General features: G+C 41.1%; 1 protein-coding gene across 7 annotated transcripts in view; it reads right to left on the bottom strand.

The window, feature by feature from the left end:
• Positions 1-24,349, bottom strand: part of LOC138757434 (tyrosine-protein kinase Tec-like) — a 159,489-nt gene that overhangs the window by 111,606 nt on the left and 23,534 nt on the right. For 5 of the 7 annotated variants that reach the window (XM_069924700.1, XM_069924703.1, XM_069924699.1 and 2 more), the window contains one exon: positions 19,457-19,653. In XM_069924700.1, the coding sequence (XP_069780801.1) occupies positions 19,457-19,594 (138 nt within the window). In that variant the 5' untranslated portion in view covers positions 19,595-19,653. Of the gene's footprint in view, positions 1-4,621; positions 4,713-19,456; positions 19,654-23,600; positions 23,696-24,349 lie in introns of those variants that run through there. The other 2 variants (XM_069924704.1, XM_069924707.1) reach the window with 2 other exon arrangements.

The following is a 24,349-nucleotide window of genomic DNA, read 5'->3' as shown; positions in this document are numbered from 1 at the left end:
ATGATTTGAAATTCTGCAGTTTCAAAAAATATTAATCATTGAAAAAAAATCAAACCAGAGATGTGCTCCCAGAGCACACATTAGGATTTATATGTACTTGGCATTAAAAATTGGTTTCTTATTGTTGTGTGCAAGTTTATGCATTATCTTAGCTTTGAAACTTCATTGCCAAATTATTATTTTTAGCATGATGAATAAAAATGTCAAATGTAGCTTATGGAATGACAGAGTTAAACAAGTTTGCAGATGCTGTGATTGTAGTTTACCGTAATACACAAAAGTTGTGGAGAAAATCAGCCAGTCACCCAGCATCCATAGATATATAACCAAAAAGTAGGCCCACCCATGACCTTCCACCTATGACTTCTTGCCTACTGATCTGTGCTCCTCCCCAACCCCTTCTTCCCTGCTACTTCCACATTTTTAATTCAGGTGCCTGCCTGTTTTTTGCTCATACCTTGATGAAGGGCTGAGGCCCAAAACACTGGTTATATATCTTTGCTTCCTATGAACACTGCATGACCTACTGAGTTTCTCCAGAACTTCTGTGCTTCAGAATGACATACTTGCTTTACATATTCTTTTAAAATTAGGGACATTATGACCCAAAGATCCTGATAAATGAGATGTTTTGAAACAGTTCTCCTTTAGCACCTTGTATTTTTAAGTCCAATCATTTTTTTTAAACCAATTATAGGGTAGCAGCTCACAGTATATTATTTCATATTGTGAAGGCCCCAGAGGACCCCAAAACCCAGCAGCAACAGAAATTCACCAAGACAAATGGTTACTTAAACAAAACTTGCTTTTAATTTTCTTTAAACATGAAAAAAAGGATCAAACTCTAATTTATTACTATCAACTTAACCCCTTTCTAATTCTAAATGCACATGCATGTAATGTGTGTATAAGTTTAGAAAAGTTTGATTCACAATCCAATCTCACTTCTCGGTTTACTGATTGAAGGCAATTTTTATATTGTGCATAGAATTTAACATTTATGAATTTTCACCAGGCTTTGGTGCTTGAAAGGTAAATGGTTACCACTCAGGAAGGTTCTTGTGGGTTTTCCGAGAAAGATTTGTTGCTCATTGGACACAAACAGGTTCCTTCCGATCAGACACTTCAGTATCTTGCCAAAGAAACTTGTCCTTTTAAGGGTTTTCCAGATGATAACCTTTTTCTTTCAGATCCACAGAGTTCATTTTCTGTTTCCCTTACCTCAGGTGAAACACCACATAGCCAACTATCTCCTCTTGTATGGACCGTAAGGGCTTTGAATAGGCTATAGTCAGAACTCACAACCCATCTTCCAAAATGGTGTTTTTCCACAAGCTTCCCAGCTTGTCCTGTTCCAGTCCCAGCTGCTGCTACTGAACTGAATTCTCTCTCTCTCACACACACACACACAAAACCACATGACCCTCTTAGAACAGCAAACTCAGACACAGACAGACTGTGACACTGGACCCAATCTTCTGAGTCTGTTCATCTGTTGCTTTCCAAAACAATAATCCTTTACTCCACAGCATGTCCAATTAACACCAACGTGTGAAGTCTCTATAGGCATTCTTCAAAGTTTTTGCAAAGGTACTGGAGCCTGGACTGTCTGGCATTTTAAATGAGATCGATGTTGTGAAGTGTTTGTATTATTTTGTGACCTAACTAAAATTTTTTTAATCTCCTTTAAAACTTATATACAATATAAAATTAACATAATCCATCACAATTTGAAGAATTTTAATTAGAATTATTTACTTCAGAATCATCATTAGTTGAGAAATAGTGCTACTACTTTTTTTGGTTGCAAAACAAGTTTGGATTTTCATGTGTCAAACAATCAACCTGCAGCAAATTACAGACCACATCAGTTAATTTGTTGCTGGGGGAAGTAATGTGCGAAGCTGCTGGTCTATAGATTATGTACCTTTGGTAGTTTGATTTGCAGCTATGATTGTTTAGACATCCATGGTCTTTTGATTTAGAAATTAAACTCATCTTTTGAAAAGAGCAAATTTCAACTCAAGATGTCAAATCATGAACACAGCCATTGTTTTTTTTTTAAATGTACGTGTTGATGCCTTGTGTGGCTGGCCCTTGAGCCAGTAACTGTTTTGAAGCTAAAACAAAAGGATGCAGCAGCTTTTTGAAATAAAAACAGAACATTCTGGAAACACACAGCAGGGCATACTATGGAAAATGAACTTAACATTTCAGGGTTGATGGGAAAGAGAAAAAATAACAAGTTAGTTTGCCAGCAATTCTGGTCTCTTGGGCAATTGCAATTTCCTTTGTCTCTGCTATTAGTCACTGTGCCTCTATTGTTACTTTCCTTCATTCACACCATATCCCCTTTGGTTTCCCTAATCTATAAAACCAACATTGAATGTATTCAGTGACTGAATTTCAAAGGAAAAATATTGTACAATTTAAATTGTTCTGTTTCTAGAAGATACTTTTGGTTTCTTAACACTATTTCTAGGAAGTGGTAATCATGATGCAGAGTTTTTAGAGATGAGTGGGTAAAATAAACAGAAGCACCGAGGTACACCTGGCATAAAATCTTGCACCTCGATGAAGTGAAGTCTAATGCAGGATGTGACTGCAATTCTGCAAGAAGGTTTTTGCAAACAAATAGTTGTCATTTGGCACAGGTCATACAGGATGTTCAGGACATGTTCCGTCAGAAACCATTCAATTCACAACAGAACATTTTGCTTCAACCATATGTAGAGAACATTATTTGTACAGTGCAATCTAAAATTGTCCTAATATCTCATACAAATCTTCATATTTTGTTTCGTATCACTACTTTGAAGTATCTCGGATGATAAAAGGCCATGAATGTGGCAAGCTGTTGTTTGTAAGGAGTTTTGTAATCTTCTTTTCTTCTGTGTAGGATCCCCATATCACCCTCCCACTGGCTTTAGCTGCAATCCAGATAGAATATGGTGTTTGATGCTGAGGTCTAATGCTGTGAAATAAAAGTGCATCATGATCTACCACTTCCTAGAAATAGTGTTAAGAAACCAAAAGTATCTTCTAGAACCCCTCCCCCTCTCTCTTGCCACTGCAAAAGGTGTGGAGTAAGTCCCATACATCTCCAATTACCTTTTTCACAATCAAGTAAAATACATGTGGGGGCAAAAGATGGACAAAAATATGGAGTGCAGTCAGGAATAATAGTTGCTGCATGAGCAAAGGTAATATGTAGTGAACAGAGAGGAAAAGTATTTAGAAACCATGGAAGCAAGAATTTCCATTCAAAGCAACATAGAAGGATCACACAAATTTAATCCAGAAAGCATTTTTCTTGAAGCTGTGTCACTGTTCTCCTTCTGCATGATGCATTTGTAGGTATTACTGTGTTTAGTTATGTAAATGGCATACAATGTATGAAACGATTTCCAAGTGCAAAATGCCCTTTCCAAGCACATAAACCTCAACTATATATTGTAGGAGGGCAAAATTCTGCACCTGGGTTAGTGAAAGGACACACCTGTGCCTGCAATGCAACGGGGGAGATTATAAATGTTTCTGTCATTCCTTCAGACTAAAGTCAAGTTGCACTTGTGCTTCTCTGGCTCCCCAATTATTACACTTGTCCAATATACCCAATCCTAATGACAAAGTATACATTTCTCAGATCACAACCCCCCACCATAATTCATTGCCCAAATCAACCCCAGGAGTTGAAATGGCAGTTTCCAAATAATCAATTTAAAGAGTGTGATAGTACAGATTCTATCACCAATGTGTATATGTACAGATTGTTGTGTAGGGTGACTGTGATTGGCTGAGAGTGTAGCCACACCTACTGGCAGGTCTTAAAGGATTGCTTCTAGCCAGACCAGGTCATTCTGGACTGGTCGACCTACTTGTGATATGCTCCAGTCTTTTAGTTAATAAAAGACTTGGTTTGGATCAACAAGTCTTTGGTTCTTTCAACGCGCATTACAAAGAACTCCTGTTGCAGTGGGCAATCAAGAATGCAAGGTTGTTTACTATGTGCACTTTGGCCTTGCTGCCTGTTTTATGAACAATTGCACACAGAAGGTACAGATTTTCCTATTCTAAATCTATACCTTCACATCTTGTCAAAACTGGCAGAGTTCCCATGAAGAACTGATTTAAAACACGCTTCTATGCTTTGAAAGTTACCTCACCCCATTTATTTAGTGTGGCCTTGTGAGTGTTCAGGATTACATAGATGGGACAGGGTATTCCTCAATGCTCGAAGATCAGATTCAACTGACTACAGGTGCCATCTGTATAATTTTCACATTCTTCTTATGGAAACATAGGTTCAGCTCCAGTTTCCATTCATATCCCAAAGCTGTGCTGTAAGATCAACTAACTATTGTAAAATACTCCTCAGTGTAGACTTATGGCAATAAAAGAACCAAAAGAGTTCTTGATGGGAATGTGTGAGAGAAAATACATTGAAGTGATTTTTTTTTTTAAATGGCTCTCCTGAGTATAGGAATGGACCCAAAAGTGAAATAGTCTCCTGTGTTATTATGTAAATGCAATTCAAGTGCAAGATTCGAGTTATTGAGAAAAATAGGATGACGCCAAATTAAGGCTGCAAATTGCTTGAAAACAGAAAACTTGTTCTTACCATTGTTTCTCATTCTGCCATTGAAAGCAGGTTCCAAAGGATCATGGTTTTTTGGCACAGATTTTTTAAAAAATCACTGATTTTCATGCTCGCCATATGATTCATTTTGAGGTCAGAGCTGTCTTTTCCTGCTCCTCACTTCCTCTACTAAATACTCATAAATAAATAGATAGATAGATCAATTGATAGATAAATAGAAATATATATTATATCTCGTTTCATCTTGCCAAAAACACCATCCAGAGAATCAGAATTTAAAAATACATCAATAAACTCAGCATTCAGAAGTGCATCCATATTTTAATCAAATACCAGAAGCTGTAACAGAAACTGCAGAGATAAATGGGTGAATTGCCTACTCCTTAAATTTAGTAAAGCAACCCATTCAAATTTAAATGACTGTAAGGTGTTGACATGGCAAGGATCTCATGTTAAGACCATCCAGGTTTAACCCAAAGGTCACATTAGTATTAAATATGGATCGCACAAATACTATAGTTTCTACAAGCTGTGAAATCCACGACTCAAATCTTCCACACCATCTACCTGTCTAAATACAAATTGGAATGAGACATTTCCATGCAGCAAATCAAAAGAACATGCAAAGAAAGTTATTTCAGTCACTAAATCAGGAACACCGCAACAATTATTTTATCATGTGTCCAACATTTCATAGATGGTTATAAAATTGGTAATATAAATGAACAATGGAGAGAAACTTCAAGGCTAACCAAAATAAAATGTTTTCAGTTAATGAAGCTTGGAAAAACCTGAACTCTTCAGGTGACTCAGTGTTTCAACCTGCATTCCATCGGATGGAATGAAGATCAGGCTAGACAACCTTGATCTCCAGGCTATCACAGATATTTCCTTTTTACCCACCATTCTGATAAAAGGCAATAACCTGAAACATTAGCCCTGTATCTTTCTCCACATGTGCCAGCCTAAACTGCTCAGAATTTTTAACATCTTCAGCTTTTATACTATTATAACTCCCTGAAAAATGGTGCAGTTCATTCTATGTTGAAGTATGCTGGTAATGGCATAGTAGTTAAATTCCCATACTACCAAAATGCAGGCCTGCACACACAATCTGGAGACACATTAAAGAACCATTGGAAGCTGTGAAATTTATCTTTAGTTAATAATATGGAATTAAAATTAAAATTGGTCATTTGTAATGATGAGAACATCACAGTATACAAACACATCTAATCCACAGCATCCTTCAATGGAAGAGCACTGCTAACCCAAAAACTACTCTACCCCGCCAATTGGAATGACAATGAAATGCCCTTCAAAAAACATTCAACAAGCCACTCAGTTATACCATACTTGCTACATTAAAAATACAAATAATCATCAACTTAGGCACAGAATTTGGACACTAAAAATACTTTCCAAGTATTCGGAGAACATTGTCTAAATTAGCCTGTGGGGTAACACCCCCTGTCAACCTTCCCTCAATGCTGGTCAAGCAGCTACAAACACTGGGCCTCTGTACCCCACTCTGCAACTGGATCTTTGACTTCTCATCGGATGACGATGGTCAGTATGAATTGGAAACAAAGTCTTCTCCTCACTGATTATCAACACAGGCACACCCCAAGGATGCATGCTTAGTGCACTGTTCTACTCATTATAGACCCATGACTGTGTGACCAGGCTCAATTCCAATGCTATCTACAATTTTGCTGATGACACCACAGTGAAGAAGTGTACAGGAGAGAGATAGAGCAACACTTTGAGTGGAGTCACAACAACAAGATTGCACTCAACATTAGCAAACCCAAGGAGACGATTGTGGACTTTAGGAGGAAGTCAGGGGAACACAACCCAGTCCTCATGGAGGGCTCAGTAATGGAGAGGGTGAAAAAAAAAACTTCAATTTCCTGGGTGTCAACATCTCCGAGGATCTGTCCTGGAGTTTCCATGTTGATACAATCACTAAAAAGGCTCGCCAGCAGCTATACTTTGTGAGGTGTCGGAGAAGATTCGGTATATCCCTCAAGGCTTTCATAACCTCTACAGGTGTACTGTGGAGAGCATTCTGGTTGGATGCATCACTGTCTGATATTGAGGTTGTACCACCTTCTGCCATCATAGCCATTCCTCTCTTTCTTCCATTATCCATTTCCTCTCGTACATTTGCCATAACTGCCACCACCAAAGTGTCAAAGCCAGAGATACACAATTGACGTTTCGGGCTTGATCATAATTATACTTCACTGCATTAGTTATTTCAATGACAGTAAAACCACTGGTATTTGGAATGCAAGCAACTGGCACAAAAAAAATCAAAAATAAATTTTAAAAATAAAATAAGTAAGAATAAAAGAATGTAACTAAAAATAAAGTTAAATGCTTTAAAGATTTATATAGTATGCAAATGAAGTTTGTTCAGTCTAAGTACAGTATAGTATTTTTGTCTTTTGTTTATTCATAAATGTAGGTACATTAGCTAAAGCAAGTCTCAAGCAATCAGAAAATGCACTTATCTGGCATCTACTAATTCCTATAGGTGCCAGATACGAGGGGTTTTACTATATTGAGGGCTGATGAGAAATAAATAGTTAAAAAGAGATTACTTCCAACTTTTTAATATTCCCTTCATACAAATTCACAGTAAAGGTCACAAGTAAAACAGCATTCCCCTTATTTCAGTGATTAATCACTTGTGCTGTACAAGATTGATACAGGACAATTTCCTCAACCTGGGCATCCAGCCAATAATCATCAAATTTTGCAATCAGCAGAGAGAATTTCCTGAGCCTCACTGGGTACACATACAAGCTGTCATTGAGATTTTGCCAAATCAAGAGTGATCCATCCAGCAGGAACATCAGAGAAGCTTTGGGAAATCCTACACTGTAAAACAAAGGTCAAATGCAGCAGCTACTATCAGTTTTGAGAGCAGCCCTGGTGGACATAGGAAAGAGTTTACCTTTTAAATTTTGATCTTTAAAATTCTGAACTTGAAAATCATGCTCTAAAAATAATTTTACTCCAATGAAGTTTTAAAAAAATTCCAGCCAACATTTGCCACTCAAAACCAGCAATAACGGTACACAGTGGATGTGAAATGGGTTAGCAGAAAGAAATGTAAAGCTGAACTCATTAAAATTTTTAAACTTTTAGTTTCCATGCATTTTTTTTTTTAAAAAAGTCATCAATTCAGTTCGTTCAAAAACAACACTTCATTCATAATTTATTTAATTCCATTGTATGGAAAGGAGAATTGCAAATTGGAGATTTGGAGGAACAAATCTGCACAGTTGTGTCACAAGTTGTGACAGCAGGAGATTTTAAACTTTCCAGATATTGACTAGGACTCCCATGCTGTAAAAGGGCTGGATGGCTTGGAGTTCATCAGATGTGTTCAGGAAAGTTTTCTAAATCAATATATAGAGAAACCAACTAAGGAGTGTGCAATACTGAATCTCCTATCAGGGAACCAGATAGCAGAGGAGACAGAAGTATGTGCAGGGGAACATTTTGAGTTCAGCTATCATAAGGGCATTAGTTTCAAGTTAATTATGGATAAGGAGAGGTCTGATCCTTGAGTTGAGACTTTAAACTGGAGAAAGGCCAATTTTGACGAAATGAGAAAAGATCTAGAAAGCGTGTATTGGATTAAGTTGTTTTCTGGCAAGAACGTGTTTGGGAAGTGGAAGGCCTTGAGATTACAAAGTTTGCATGTTCCTGTCAGGATAAAAACCAAAGTTAACAGGCAGAGGGAACCTTGGTTTTCGAGAGGTACTGATTGAGGATCTTATTAAGAGAGGTGTATAGAAGGTATAGGCAGCAACAAGCATATTAGGTACTTGTGAGGTATAGAAAATGCAAGTAGAAACAAGGAGGAAATCAGGACAGCTAAAAGAAGGAATGAGGCTGCTTTGGCAGACAATGTGAAGGAAAATCCCAAGGGTTTTGACAAGTATATTAAGAGCAAAAGGAACAAAATTGGTCCCCTTGAAGATCAGAGTAGATGATTATGTATTGAGCCAGAAGAGTTCATAAATGTTTTTTTTTTGCATCAGTATTCATTCAGGAAACTGGCACAGAGTCTAGGGAAGTAAGTAAAACAAGCAGTGAAGGTCATGCAATCTATTCATATTAAAGAGGAGGTGCTTGATGACTTAAAGAAAATAAGGGTGGATAAATCCCCAGGGCCAGACAAGATACTCCCTTGTACCTTGAGGGAGGCTAGTGTAGCAAATGCAAGAGTTGCAGACTCCAGGGAAGAGAGGACTGGTGCAGGGCAACATAACACAAAGAGAACACACCCCATTTGAGAAGGAGAAGCAGAGGAGATGGCCCAATGCCCGACAACCACTGTGGCAGACCAGCGAAGGGCTCTGTAGCTGAGGAGTTGCAGCCCTAAGGCAGACAGATTCACCATCATCAGAAATTCCCAGGCACCTTTTACAGTCAGAGAAAGAGAATCAAAAGAGTTCACCCAGAGTCTCCAAGTTTCCATTGATTCATTCCCAGTGCTCCCACAGCCACATTCCTCACCTCGAGTTGCCAACAGTGTGTTACTAGGCCACAGAGCCACTCAGTGGTCCACCACCATGGTCAACGTGCTGTGGGTCATCTCTTCTGTTTCTCCTTCTAAAACAGGGGTTTTCTCCTGTTTTCAGGTACCCTGAGCCAGTCCTTACTTCTCCAGAGTCTGCAACCCCTCGTGGCTGTTGCTAATCAAAGACACTACCATCTTGGGTCCAGACCCCACGGTCGCAGGATTTTAAATAAAAACACAACCGGCTCCTTTAACAGGCTGTTTGAAGCCTGTACAGGGCTGATGGCAGTCGAGCTTCGCAGTTGGACCCCACAGGGGAGAACTATGTCTCTGGTCCCCACTCACTGTGCGCCCACACCAGTGGCAACTCTGTCATTACAGCAGCAAAGCCATTTTGTTATGGGAGATTAGTCAGGAAGGTTCAGATGCCAATTATTCACAGTAAGGTAGATTCAACAATGACTAGATGGGAGAAGCCAGAGAGTAATGGTGGATGACTGCTTCTTAGACTGGAGGCCTGTGACTAGTGGTGTGTCTCAGGGGTCTGTGCTGGGACCATTGCTGTTTGTCATCTATAATCAATGATCTGGATGATAATGTGGTAAATTGGATCAGCAAGTTTGCAGATGACACAAAAATTGAAGACATTGTGGACAGAGAGGAAGGCTTGCAGAGGGATCTGAACCAGCTGGAAAAGTGGGCTGTAAAATGGCAGATGGAATTTAATGCAGACAAGCGTGAGGTGTTGCATTTTGGAAGGACAACCCAAGAAAGGATGTACACAGCAAATGGTAGGGCACTGAGGAGTGCGGTAGAACAGAGGGATCTTGGAACAGAGAAACACATTTCCCTGGAAGTGGGATCACAGGTAGAAAGAGTTGTAAAGAAAGCTTTTGGCATATTTGCCTTAATATATCAATGTAGTGATATGATTGTATGTGCTGGCTGGCCCTCCCTCCAGGTGTCCTTCTACTTTGGCTCTTCCCTTAATCCGACCCAAATGACCCCAGGCCATAAAGATAGAGTCCCCCTCTCCTTCCCGCTCATTCGTAACCTTGGACCTGGGTCAGCAGTCTCTAGTACAATAAAGCCTATCGTTCCCCTCAGTCTTTGTCCAAGTCATTATTGGGGCTACTGATAGCGCCCAACAATTTATTGTACTAGATTTTTTAGGTTTCAGGTAATGGAAAAATTGCTGCATCCAGAACAGCTAGAAGATGACCCCCAAGTCCCAGGTGCTTCGGTGCTCTTCGAGCAGTGGATGAACTGCTTCAATAACTTCCTCGACACTGCTGCTGAGGTGGTCAACTCCGACGAGAAGAAGCCTTCCTGACCTTCCAAGGCAGTACAACCTACAACGAGGCAATGGCTGAGCTATGGGCGCTGTACAAGCCTAAAGTGAACATGGTATACTCCTGTTACCTGCTGGCATCCAGAAAACGACAGCCTGGTGAGTCCACTGAAGAGTTCGTCTGGTCCCTTGTCACACTAGGAAAAAACTGTTTGGGGGAACCCACGGCCACTATATCCCTAACCCAGTGCAAGGAAGAACCGATTCGAGATGCCTGCGTGTCGGGTTTGAGATTGGATTACATCTGGCAACGATTCCTCGAGGAGGACCCGCTCCCACTCAAAAAGGCTATAGATTTAATCAGAACCTTAGACTCGGCGCAGCGCCACACAGTGACAATCGCGGGCAGAAGTGGGCCATCTCCGTATGTTCCACCATGAAGGCCATCGGCCTGGGACGCTGCATCGGGTGCTACCAACCCGACCATGGCTACAATCACGCCAACAGCATCATCAAGATGCAATTATGTGGGCAGTCCAAGCATTTGCGACACCTCTGCCCCGCGAGGGGGGCTACATGTTCAGGCTGCAGGAAGAAAGGCCATTACCAGAAAGTCTGCAGGTCCCGACCACAGCCTGGGAACAGCGCGGCGTGCATTCCTGAGGAGCTTCCGGTGCTGACCGCGTGCACAGTAAGGGGAGCGCCATCTTGTCAGCCATCGCTCCCAACCTCAGCTCCTTGGCCCACCCCCCCGATGATGTCACTTCTGACTGCCATGACTCCACTCCCACCTTCTTCTTCATTGAACACTGCGTGGTCAACATGGAGGTTGCCAACTTGGGAAGGCCTCCCCGCCGTCGACGATGGGGAAGGGATGCCTATCTTGGCATCAGTGATTCTGAATCAAGCCAGCCCTCACCCAATCTCGAACTCCATGATGCGGAATGAGGTGAATGGGCATAAAATGAACTGTCTTTTCAATAGTGGCAGCACAGAAAGCTTTGTGCACCCCAATGTGGTCCAGAGACTCTCCCTCCCGGTCCAACCCATGACCAGGACAGTTTCAATGGCTGCAAGGAACCAACAAACCAGTATCTGGAAGTATTGTGTGCTGTCACTGACGGTGGACGGGGAGGGGGGAGTGTTATAATGATTTTGTATTGTTAATTATGCCTTACCTCTGTGTGCCGATCCTCCTGGGCCTCGACTTTCAGAGTCAGTTCAGGAATATGACGATGGCATTCGGTGGCCCCCAACCACCGCTGACCATCCACAGCCACCAGTCCCCGGCACTGCTTTGTGGTCCCAGCACACAGCCATCGGCACCATCCTACAACCTCACCACGCAATGGGTGACCCCCCCCCCCCCGTCATTGTTCACGAACTTCACCCCAGATTGTAAACCAATCACCACCAAGAGTAGGCGCAATAGCTCGGAGGCTGAGGTTCAATGACTCCTGGCGGAGGGGATCATAGCCCCTAGCACCTTTCCCTGGAGAGCGCAGGTCCTCAAGGTCAGAGGTGCAGGCAAGCCCTGCATGGTAATTGATTACAGTCAGACCATCAACCACTTCACCCAGTTGGACGCTTACTCGCTTCCCTGTATAGCCGACTTGGTCAATAAGGTCGCTAAGTATAGAATTTTTTTTGACCATTGACCTCAAGTGGGCCTACTATTAATTCTCCCTCCGTCCAGCCGATCGAATATATACCGGCTTTGAGGCAGACGGGAAGCTCTTTCACTTCCCGCAGGTACCTTTTGGGGTTACTAAAGGTGTTTCTGCCTTTCAGAGAGTGAACACAGGCTGACGGCAACGTTTCCCCTACTTCAACAATGTCACCATCTGCGGCCATGACCAGGACCACAACGCAAACCTCGCAAAGTTCTTGCGTACGGCCAAGTCCTTCAACTTGACATACAAATGCGTGTTCAACACGGAGCGCCTGGCCCTTCTTGGATGCATCGTGGTACATGGTGTCATTGCCCCCGACCAAGACCTGCCTGTCCCAAACTCCCTGAGGGCGCTGAAGAGGTACCTGGTGCTGTTTTCATATTATGCTCAGTGGGTGCCCAGCTATGCCGATAAGACCCACCCCATAATTCGTGCGACCACCTTCCCATTATTGGTGGAGGCCCAGACTGCTTTTGAACAAATTAGAGGAGACATCGCGAAGGCCACGATGCATGCCGTGGATGAATCTGTCCCCTTTCAGATGGAGAGCGATGACTCCGATGTTGCACTGGCCCCCATGTTAAACCAGGCAGGCAGCATTTTTTCCCCCGCACCCTGCACGGTCCGTTGAGAAGAAGACTGAAGCTATTGTTGAGGCTGTGCGCCAATGGCGACACTATCTGGCCGGTAAAAGATTTACCCTGTTGACTGACCAGAGGGCAGTGGCCTTCATGTTCAGTGCCAAAGAACAGGGTAAAATCAACAACGACAAGATTCTGAGGTGGAGGATAGAATTGTGCACCTACAACTATGACATCTTGTACCGGCCGGGTAAGCTCAATGACCACGCCTCCCCCCCCCACCCGGATGCCCTATCTCAAGGGACGTGCGCCAGCGCGCATCTCGACAGTCCCCAAATCCTACATGACCACCTATGTCACCAAAGAGTCACGAGGTTATATCATTTCTTCAAAATGCGAAACCTCCCATACTCCATAGAGGATGTCCGGTACACGACCAGACGCTGCCAAATCTGCGCTGTATGTAAGCCCCAGTACTACCGGCTAGAAAAGGCACACCTCATCAAGGCCACCCACCCTTTCAGTGTCGATTTCAAGGGCCTCCTCCCAACCACAAATAGGAACGCCTACTTCCTGACAGTGGTGGATGAATTCTCCAGGTTCCCCTTTGCAATCCCCTGCCTGAATATGACCTCAGCTACAGACATCAAGGCCCTGAAGAGTATCTTCACTCTGTTCGGGTTCCCCGACTACATCCATAGTGACCGGGGTACCTTGTTCATGAGTGAGGAGCTGCGACAGTACTTTTTGGCCAGAGGGATAGCCACCAGCTATAACCCCAGAGGTAATGGCCAGGTGGAAAAGGAGGACAGCACCGTCAGGAAGGCAACGCTCCTGGCCCTCAGATTCAAATATTTGCCAGTATCCACTGGCAGGACATCTTGCCCGAAGTCCTCCACGCCATCTGGTCTTTACTATGCACTGCAACTAACACCACCCCACTTGAATGTCTCTTTGCTTTTCCTCAGAGATCGGCGAATGGTTCTTCCATCCCTCCCTGGCTGACCACCCCAGGGCCGATTCTGCTTCGGAAGCACGTTAGGGGCCATAAGACCCTAGTAGTGCACCTCATACATGCAAACCTTCAATACGCATTTGTGAGGTACCCGAATGGCCACGAGGACACTGTGCCAAAACGAGACCTGGCAAGGGCTGGAGACTCTGAGACCGCCTTGCCGGCTACTGACCATGCCACGGATCCTATTGTGCTGCATCAGAGCACGACCCTGGGGCCTGAGCTGCCTGCTTTGCAGCCGGTTGTCCAAGCATCTACCCCCCATGCACCAGTGGAGGACCTCCCAGCACTCCAGGAGACAACCGCTGACATCCCTTTTCAGACAGTCCATGCAGTGGATGCTCCCCTGTCAGTCCCCTCTCCGAAGGAGCACCATACGGACCCGCCGGTCCTATGGCAGTCCAGCAGACAGAGGAGGCCGCCTGATGGTAGGGGGAGGGGGGCGTCTGCTTTTCCCACCCCTGGTTTGTTGTGTTTGTACTGCTGCTGTTTTCTGGTGTGTTCCATTTTTTTTTTTAAAAAGGGGGGTGAATGTTGTGATATGATTGTATGTGCTGGCTGGCCCTCCCTCTGGGTGTCCTTCTACCTTGGCTCCTCCCTTAGTCCTACCCATGTGACCCTGGGCCATAAAGGTCGAGTCCCCTTTCTTTCCTGCTCATTCCTAGCCTTGGACCCGGGCCAGCAGTCTCTAGTACAATAAAGCCTATCATTTCCCTCAGTCTTTGTCCGAGTCATTATTGGGGCTACTGATAGCACCCAACAATCAAAATCTTGAGTACAGGTGTTGGGATGTTATGGTGATGTTGTATAAATATTAGTGAGGCCAAATTTGGAGTATTGTCTGCAGTTTTGGTCACCCAATTATAGGTAAGTTATCAATATTTGATATTGAAGATCCGGAACAATCATTGGGATTGGAATCGCTGGGTTGAATATCTCTGAATAATTACTTTGTGAAAGTCTGATGGGGGGGGAGGGGGGGGGTGGATGACACTGAGACCTGATAGTCATCTGCCACTAGTGGGTTTAACCACACCCAGATTTTTAGGGAGTTACTACTTTTTAGTAGTTTACGGAGGGGAAGTTTTTTTTTGTTTTTGTGGTATTTTTATATAGTGGGAAGGGTTTAGAATATTTAGGGAATTAGAAAGGGGAGTAATATTTCATAGTAGAATTTTTACTGAAATGTCTAATTTGAACTTGGCAACTTTTAATGTCCAGGAATTTAATAATCCTATTAAGCGTAAACAAGTATTGGCTTATATTAAAAAAATGAAAGTCGATATTGCTTTTTTGCAAGAGACACATTTGACTGCAAAAGAACATATGAAATTGAAGAGAGGTTGGGTTGGTCATGTATCTTCTTTCAATTGCAAGGCAAGAGGTGTAGCGATCTTAATTCATAAGAAATTACTGTTTGAATTAGAATCCTTTGAAGGTAATGCAGGGAGGGTTTTGAGGTGGAATTGTAAATTTTTTGCTGAATCATGGACTTTTTTAAATATTTACGCACCTAATGTGGATGATGAAAGGTTTATGTCGGAGGCTTTTTTCTTGTTAAATCAGGCCAAGGAAAATATTTTGGTTGAGGGAAGATTTTAACTGTGTTTTGGATCCTTTGTTGGATAGGTCTCCGAAAAGTATAAGGAAATCAAAGGTGGCGATACAAATAGGGGCCTTGATGAAAGATTTGAATTTAATTGATATTTGGAGGAGAGTAAATCCTACAGAGAAAGATTTCTCCTTTCATTCATTTAGACATGATTCATTTTCTAGAATAGATTTTTTTTGGTATCGGCACATTCACAAAGTAGAGTACTCCAAGCCAAATATAAAAGCCGGGTCATATTGGATCATTCTATGTTGTTTTTCTCTTGTGCAAGTCCGGAAGTGGTACAATTGTCTTATAGATGGCGGCTTAATACAATGCTATTAAAAAAAAACAGAATTTGTTACTTTTGTTAAGGAATAGATTCTTTATTTCTGGCTGAGAATATTAATACAGTAAGTAGTACTTTTGTATTATGAGATGTTTTGAAAGCATATTTGCGTGGGCAAATTATTAGTTATACTACAAAGGTTAAAAAAACAATATGTGGCGGAAAGCTTAACATTGGAGAAAGAAGTTACCGAGTTGGAAAAGGAATTTCAGAAAAATGTTAAAGATAAAAGGCAGCTTTAGCGAAGTTGAAACTACATTATAATACGCTACAAACCTATCTGCATGAGCATTTAATTAATTGATCTAAACAACGTTATTATGAATTAGGTGAGATGGCTCATAAGGTGTTAGTATAGGAATTAAAAACAGAACAGACATCGTGAATTATTAATGCTCTTAAAAAGAATTCAATAGTTACCTATAAACCTCAGGAAATTAATGACCAGTTTTACTCATTTTATCAACAATGATATACTTCTGAGGGAAAGCAGGAAGCCGGTCCTATTGATTCCTATTTATCGAAGTGAAATTTACCTATTTTAGGAGAGGAGGAGGTTAGGGAATTAGAAGCTCCATTTACAGATTTCGAGATTAAAGAAGCTACACAAGAAATGCCAAATGGGATGGATTTTCAGCTGAATTTTATAAAGTATTTTATGAAGATTTATCCTCAGTATTTGGAGATGTTCTACAACAAATAACTGAGGATCAGTTGTTACCGGAATCTTGTTCGAGTGCTATAATTACTGTGATTTTAAAGAAAGATAAGGATCCATTTAAAGTATCTTCGTAAAGGCCTATTTCTTTAGATTATAAAATTATAAATGTAGATTATAAAATTATGGGGAAAGTATTTCCGAATAGACTTGCTAAATATTTATCTCAGTTGATACATGTAGATCAAACAGGTTTTATTAAGAATAGAAATGCATCTGATAACATTTTTAGATTTATCACATTGGTCAATGCATCTAGACACCAATGGTGGCTGCACTGGATGCATAAAAAGCTTTTGATAGGGTTGAATGGATTTTTTTTTAATTTAAGGTGTTAGAGAAATTTAATTTTAGCCCTTAGTTTATTGGTTGGGTTAAAGCTTTATATAAAAACCCAATGGTTAAGGTGGTGACAAATGGTTAAACTTCCTTACCATTTAAATTAACGCAGTCGACTCAGCAAGATTGTCCATCATCACCAGTCTTGATTGCATTGGCTATTGAACCATTCGCTCAGACAATACGACAGAATGATAAGATTAAAGGGATGGGAATTTCAGATGATGAATACAAGATTAATTTATTTGCAGATGATGTGTTGGTCTATTTGACAGAACCGGTCTTTGAAATATTTGCATAATTGCTTGCTGAAATTTGGGGAGTTATCTGGATATAAGGTAATTGGGATAAGAGTGAAATATTACCAGTTGGGGAAGGAGACTATTCAGAATATAAAAATATTATAAAATTGAAATGGTCAGATAGAATTAAATATTTGGGAGTAATAGTAAATGCAGATGACCAATCTTTATATGAATTAAATTATGTTCCTTTATTAAAAAGGATTAAAATGGATTTGATTAAATGGAAAGATGTTCCGTTAACATTAATTGGTCGAGTAAATTGTATTAAAATGAACATTTTTTTGATATCTTGTTTACGTTCAAAGAGCGTCTTTCAGGATTTGAATAGTGCAGTATGGAAAATTTTATGGAAGGGGAAATTAGCACAAGTAGCTTTACATAAACTTACATGGAAATATGCATTGGGTGGTCTTCAATTACCTCATTTTCAAAATTATTATGAAGCAGCTCAGTTGAAATTTGTTAGTAGATTGATGGATATGGACCAACCTCCGAGTTGGGTGAAGGTGGAAATGGCTTATATTTCTGAAGTTGAGGTACATCAGTTCATATTTAAATGGAATATGAATTTATTGCGGGAATGTAATATGCCGGTATTAAAACACTTGTTAAAGATATGGGGTAAAAATAAATGGTTTTAGGGTTGGAGGCTAAACTATCAATTCAAATACCATTATACCATAATCAACTTATTCCCTTTTCAATGTTTAATAATCATTTAAAGAGATGGAATTCTAAGGGTATAAAGATAATACAGGATTGCTTTGAAGAAGGACAGTATCTTTCCTTTAATCAAATGAGGGAGAAATTTGATATTTCTGTAAATTCTTTGTGTACTATCAAGTCAGAGCTTTGATAAAAGATAATTATGGTAAAGAGATGAATTTACCTATGTTGACGAAATTTGAGTCTTTGATTTCCTATACCAAAGAAAGGCTACATTTCGGATATGCATCAATTGTTACAAGATAGTATGGATAAACTGGAATGGGAGAAATCTAGGCTTAAATGGGAAAATGATTTAACTTATATTTTTCCTGAAGACAATTGGGAGGTTATGTGTCACGACAGTTTAACTAAATTGACGAATGTAAGATATGGAATGGTTAATTATAATTTTTTTTTACATCAGTTATATTTGACTCCAGAGAAATTGAAAAAAAATATGGGTTTAGTAATTCGGACTCTTATTTTTGATGTGGACTATGTACTGGAACTTTTTTTTTACATGCTGTTTGGTCTTGTGTTAAAGTGCAAGCATTTTGGGAAGGAATTAGATTGGTCTTAGAAAACTTATTTAAGATTAAATTGCCATTTGACCCATCCATTTTTTTTGGACTATATGGTTTCTTTGAAGGGATTGGGGTTGGATAAATTTCAAATTGCATTTGTACGTTTAGCGTTATCTGTAGCATGAAAATGTGTAGCTAGTACTTGGAAAGATAATGTGGAGATTAATATAGTACATTGGCATAATGAATTAAGAGCTTTATTCCATTGGAAAAAATTACATGTAACTTGCTTGATAATTATTCTTTCTTTGTTAAGATGTGGTCTTCTTATTTGGAATATATGAATTTGAAAATACTTTGAAATATTCTATATATTCTGTTTTGTTTTTGTATTTGGCTCCCCTTAAGGGAGCTGGTTGAAGGGCTGGGAGGGTTTTTCTTTATGTATCTAAAAAAAATTTTGCTGTTATTTGATTGTATTTTGTTTTTTAAAAAATCTTTTAAATAAAATTTGAAAAAAAGGAAAGTTATCAATATGATTGAAAGAGTTCAGATAAGATATACTGGGATGTTGTCGGGACTTCAGGAACTGAGTTACAGGGAAAGGATAAACAAGTTAGGGCTTTATTCCTGGAGTGTAGAAGAATGAGAGGAGATTTGAGGAGTATAAACAGAGTAAATGCAAGTAGTCTTTTTCCACGGAGGTTATGGGAAATACAAACTAGAGGACATGGGTTAGGGGAACACGAGGGGGAACTTATTGACACATTATGGGAATGTGGCACAAGATGCCAGCTGAAGTGGTGAATGCTGGCTCAATGTTCACATTCAAGGAAAATTTGGACAGGTCCATGGATGGGAGGGGTATGAAGGGCAAGGGTGCAGGTCAGTGACACTAGGCAGAATAGTAGTTCAGCACAGACTAGAAGGGGCTGTTTTCTGTGCTGTAAAGTTTGCTGGTTCGATGATCAAAATAATCCTAAAATACAAGGGGCAATCTCCCCGAGTTTTACATTCTCAAATCTCTAATAAGAAAAAGCCCAGAACATTCTAACCCAGCCAAGATATTTTACTATGCGGAACAGAATCCTGACATGCATGATCAACTACATAAATTAGAATGTCATAGCAAATTATCTTTAATGAACCGGACAAATGGATTGTGTTACACAGTTCAGATAAGGCAAAAAAATTCCAAGATATTAATAATTAACCTTACCTCAGAACGACCTTCATAGTATGTTAATTTTGATTTTGTTAAGACAAACAGCCTTTCTTTGTAGTTGAGTGGAGAGGTCCGCTTTTTCTGTTGTGATCTTTTTATTAAGGTCTCTTGAAGTATAGGATCTGCATTCATTTCTTCCTCAGATCCTAGTCACACACTTCCAGTGAGCAGAAAGCTCACTACACCAAGAACTGTAATAATTTTTGAAAATGAAGCATTAGATAGGATTTTATAGGGAAAAAATAAATACAAACAACTTTTGCAGGATTTGTTAATAGTACTTTTTCTGATTCAAAGATAAATTAGGCAATTGAAATTATATTTTATCTTTTAATAATGTACTTTGCCTGTCATAGGATACTTTGCAAAGCTAAGTATCCTTTGCAAATGATCCACGTGATCATTTAAAATTTACGATTCTCTAAATTAAAAATTACAATTTAAATTGAATATGTTAAAACCTTTCAACATAAATATGTGTAGTAAATACAGGAGTAGTAGCTCAAGCAATATCTGTGTCAAGGGAAACAGTTTATGATTCTCCCATACTCCACGATCATCCTAATCACAATGTACATTTCACCACAGGCTAAGCACTGGAGGGACTAAGCGCTGTGATTAGCTGTCACGAGACTGCACATCTTGATGCCTTCCAGTCCATTGTAGGGGACTTCAATCAGGCCAATTTGAAGAAGTCTCTCACGAACTACCAACATGTCACCTATGAGACCAGAGAAACAAACACACTTGACAACTGCTACACTACCATGAAGAATGCCTACCGAGCCACACCACAACTGCACTTCAGCAAGTTTGATCACCTAGCTGTACTTCCACTCCCAGCATAGAAACAGAGACAGAGGATTACAGCACCAGTGGTGAAGTATGGTCAAGGAAAGCGGAGGAACGCCTATAGGATAGCTTTGGACTGGACTATATTCAAGGACAGAATGAATAATGCAACCTAGCATCACCAACCTCAAAGTCCTACATGGACGAGTGTCCAGGATAAAAACGGTTAGCTCAATACTGCCACAGAAATGGGAATGGGGTTCAAAACCCATGTTATCTGCAAGTAGTTTGTATTTCTCCCTGTGTCTGCGTGGGATTTTCCTGGAGGCTCTGGTTTCCTCCTACTCTTCAAATTCATATTAGGTATGTATGTCGCTCGTATGTATGTAATTGGGTAGCACGGGCTCATGGGCTGGAAGGACCTGTTACCATGCTGTAAAGGGGCAGCACAGTTAGCACAACACCGTCACAGGACCAGCTATAGGGACCAGGGTTCAAATCCAGTACTATCTGTAAGAAGTTAGCACATTCTCCCCGTGTCTCTGTGGGTTTTACCTGGGGGCTCTGATTTCCTCCCACCGGAGGTGTACGTCAACTGGGTGTAATTGGGGAGCACGGGCTCATGGGCTGAAAGGGCCTGTATTGGTGCTGTATGTCTAAAATTTAAAAAAAATTAAAGCCTTGGATGAACCAGAGGATTCACAAACTGCTGAAGTCAACATCAAGGGCATCAAGAGATCCAGACCTCTTCAAGAAATCCAGATTCGACCTGCGGAAGGCTATCTCTGCAACAAAGAGGAAATTCTGGAGAAAGCTAGAGAAATACATACATCCTACAAAGCAAGATTGAACACCATAGATGGCTGTGATACTTCATTATCCGATGAGCTAAACTCCTTTCATGCCCACTTTGACAAGGAGACCTATCGGTGCCTACGTCAATCCTTGAAAAGGCTGATGACCCTGTGATGTATGTCTCGGAGGCCGATGTTTGAAATCATTAAAGAGGGCAAAACCTTGTAAGGTAACAGGCCTTGACAGTGTACTGGCAGGGTACTGAAAATTTGTGCCAATCAACTAGCCGAAATGTTCATGGACATTTTCAACCTTTCATTGCTGCAGTCAGAAGCCCCTTTCAGATTGGCAACCCGCTAAATTGGCATGTGAATGACCAGTTTTGAAATACCAGCAAGGCCATTCACACTGGACGAAGAAAACCCAGTTCCATGCGCCCTTTTAAATTGCCTACCCAGTAGTGCGGAGCAAAGGGGGACTCAGTCTCCAGCAGTGATGTCCTGAGTGATGTATTACATTCTTGCAGGCAATGAATGCTTTGTTCTACACACCTCATTCCGGCCTCTCACTCTCGCATGTGTTCCCACACCTCACAGGGATTTCCTATCAGTGTGGGGAGTCACAAGGGTTCCCTGTCCCTGCGTGGGGGAGTTCACAGGGGATGTAAAGAAACAAATCAGGAAGTTTCTGGTCGGGGTGGCCACAGTCACGACACAGGAGGCAAAGTCAAAAATAGCAAAGACATATGGGTTGGAGGAGCCGCTGAAGGTGACAATAGTGCCAAGCGAAGTAATTAGCCTGCTGCACCTCCTAGGTGCAGGGACCTCCGAGAATGTGGCTCTGGCAGATGAAGACATTATAGTCCAGGGGCAGGCAGGGGATAATGGCTCTGTTGTTGGATCAGTCCCCCTCTCCAATCCCCGCCTTCCCACATCAATATGGGCACATATATGCCCCACACACAATCCACCCCCCCCCCCCACACACCCACCCAACAGCAGGAGAATAATGGAGTAGATAAAATCCTTGAAGAAAATAACAGACAATAAAGTTGACTGAATCTCAAATTTACTTGGGCGTATTCTTGCTGCAAGCTAAAATAGAACTTTAAGTATACTTTAAATCAGTTGTTTAATTAAATTGTGCATGTATTTTCCCCATAGTCTTCTATTAGTGTTTTACTCCCACTACGATTTTGCCACGCTCCTTTATAAATTGTGAGTTTCATTAAATTGTGGGTATACTTTAATCACAATCAAAAAACAGATGAACGCAGTTTATAGTAAATAATTTTATTTTACAAAAGACGAGCATGGGAAAATGGTAACACGGATAACACACATGCACACAGTTTATAGCGAGCATGGAAAAGTGGTAGCAGGAATAAACGCATACAAGCGTGGGAAAGTCAAACCCTGACCCTAACCCTAGATTTGACACTTGGCCTGCCAGATTGTGAGTGCAATCACAAAGCACAAATATTTGAGACAAGGCCTACAAGATTGTGATCAAGTTGTCTGTGCATTTGTCCTCATTTTGAACAGTTTGAAGCCCACCATCCCGCTCCACTCACCATCAGCCACCAACAATAGGTAGCAGTGATTATTAAGGGATTACCTAAGGTGGTATGAGAAGAAAGTTTAAAATCCACTTCCATGGATCAATACTTACAGTAGATCTTCCCACATTCCTTTATCATTGTGGACATAGCTTATTAAATTGTGTGCGTTCTCCCACGATCTTTCATACATTATGTGCATGTGTTTTATTCCCACTATGATTTTCCCACGCTATTCTATTATTTGTTGTGTTTTCGATAGCAAACCCTTGTTATCAGACTCGTCTCTCACAGACATGACACTTTCTCAACACAATAACGAGTGCAGGGACCGAAAGCATTACTAGCAGCTTTACTCACCATTAACACCCTGATTTCAACCTGGCACACAAGACTAGGTGAGTATTTTTAACTTTTTGGGGGGAAAAACAAGTGGGTTTAACATGCCATCACATACAGCTTGCTGTGTGAAAAGATGCACTGACCCCAGCTTTGTTTCAGTGCAAACAACCAATGCTGGAATCAAAGGCTCTTCACAGTTGGAAATTTCATACAAATACTGTGGAAAAACATGTTTTGTTCTTTCCATTTCCTGCCTCTAACAACCTCCCACACAAGAACATCATCAATGCATCATTAATGGGGCCCAGCATACCAGGTACATTGGGTGACCCAGTATGCTGATTTGAAATGGATTGCCAATGTTACATCCTCCCTAGGCGGTTAATTCCCAGATTGATTTGGATTCCCCCCCCCTACTGGGTTGGGAACATTCATGCTGGCAAGTGAACCAGTAAATTGGCGGTTAATTATTGGGTTCAAGTGCCAGTGTGAAAGGGGCGAGAAGTTTCCTCCTGCTTCAAAAGGGCATCAATCATCCCAGGTACCAAAAAAAAAAGCAGGGTGAGCTGCGCCAATCACTATCGCCCAGCACTAACATCTACTGTGATGAAATACTTTGAAAGGCTGGTCATGGCCAGATGTAATACATACCCAAGCAAAGGACTGGACCCACTGCAATTCATCTATTGTCACAATTGCTCCACAGCAGCACAATATCTCTGGCTCTCCACTCTGCTCTGGATCATCTAGAAAACAGCAACATACAGCTGCTCTTCATCATCTACAGCACAGCCTTCAACACCATTATTCCCTCACTGCTGGTCAACAAGCTCCAAAACCTGGGCTACTGATCGTTCTCTGCAATTGGATCCTCAATGAGAGACCACAGTCAGTATGAATTGGAAACAACTTTTTTTCCTCAAGGATGTGTGCTTATCCCACTGCTCGACTTATTCTACACTCATTACTGTGGCATAATTCCAATGCTATCTCCAAATTTGCCAATGACACCACAGCTGTCAGTAGAATCACTGATGGAATTGTACAGGAGAGACAGATCAGCTAGTTGAGTGGTGTCACACCACAACCTTGCTCTCAATGTCAACAAAACCAAGGAGATAATTGCGGACTTCAGGAGGAAGTCAGGAAAACACTAACCAGCCCTCATCGAGGGGGTCAAGAATTTTGAATTCCTGGGTGTCAACATCACTAAAGATCTGTTCTGGCACTTCCATGTCAATACAATCATGAAGAAGACTTGCCAGTGGCTCGACTTTGTGAGGAGTTTGAGGAAATTTGCTGTGTTACTGAAGATTCTCACTGTGTACAGTGGAGAGCAATTTGGTTGTTTGCAACAATGTCTGGCATGGAAGTGTCAATGATAAGGAAAAGAAAAACTC

Source organism: Narcine bancroftii, chromosome 3 (genome assembly GCF_036971445.1).
Source record: "Narcine bancroftii isolate sNarBan1 chromosome 3, sNarBan1.hap1, whole genome shotgun sequence".
Classification (NCBI taxonomy): domain Eukaryota; kingdom Metazoa; phylum Chordata; class Chondrichthyes; order Torpediniformes; family Narcinidae; genus Narcine; species Narcine bancroftii.
The sequence above is the reverse complement of the archived record's forward strand: the minus strand, read 5'-3'. Positions and strand labels throughout refer to the sequence as shown.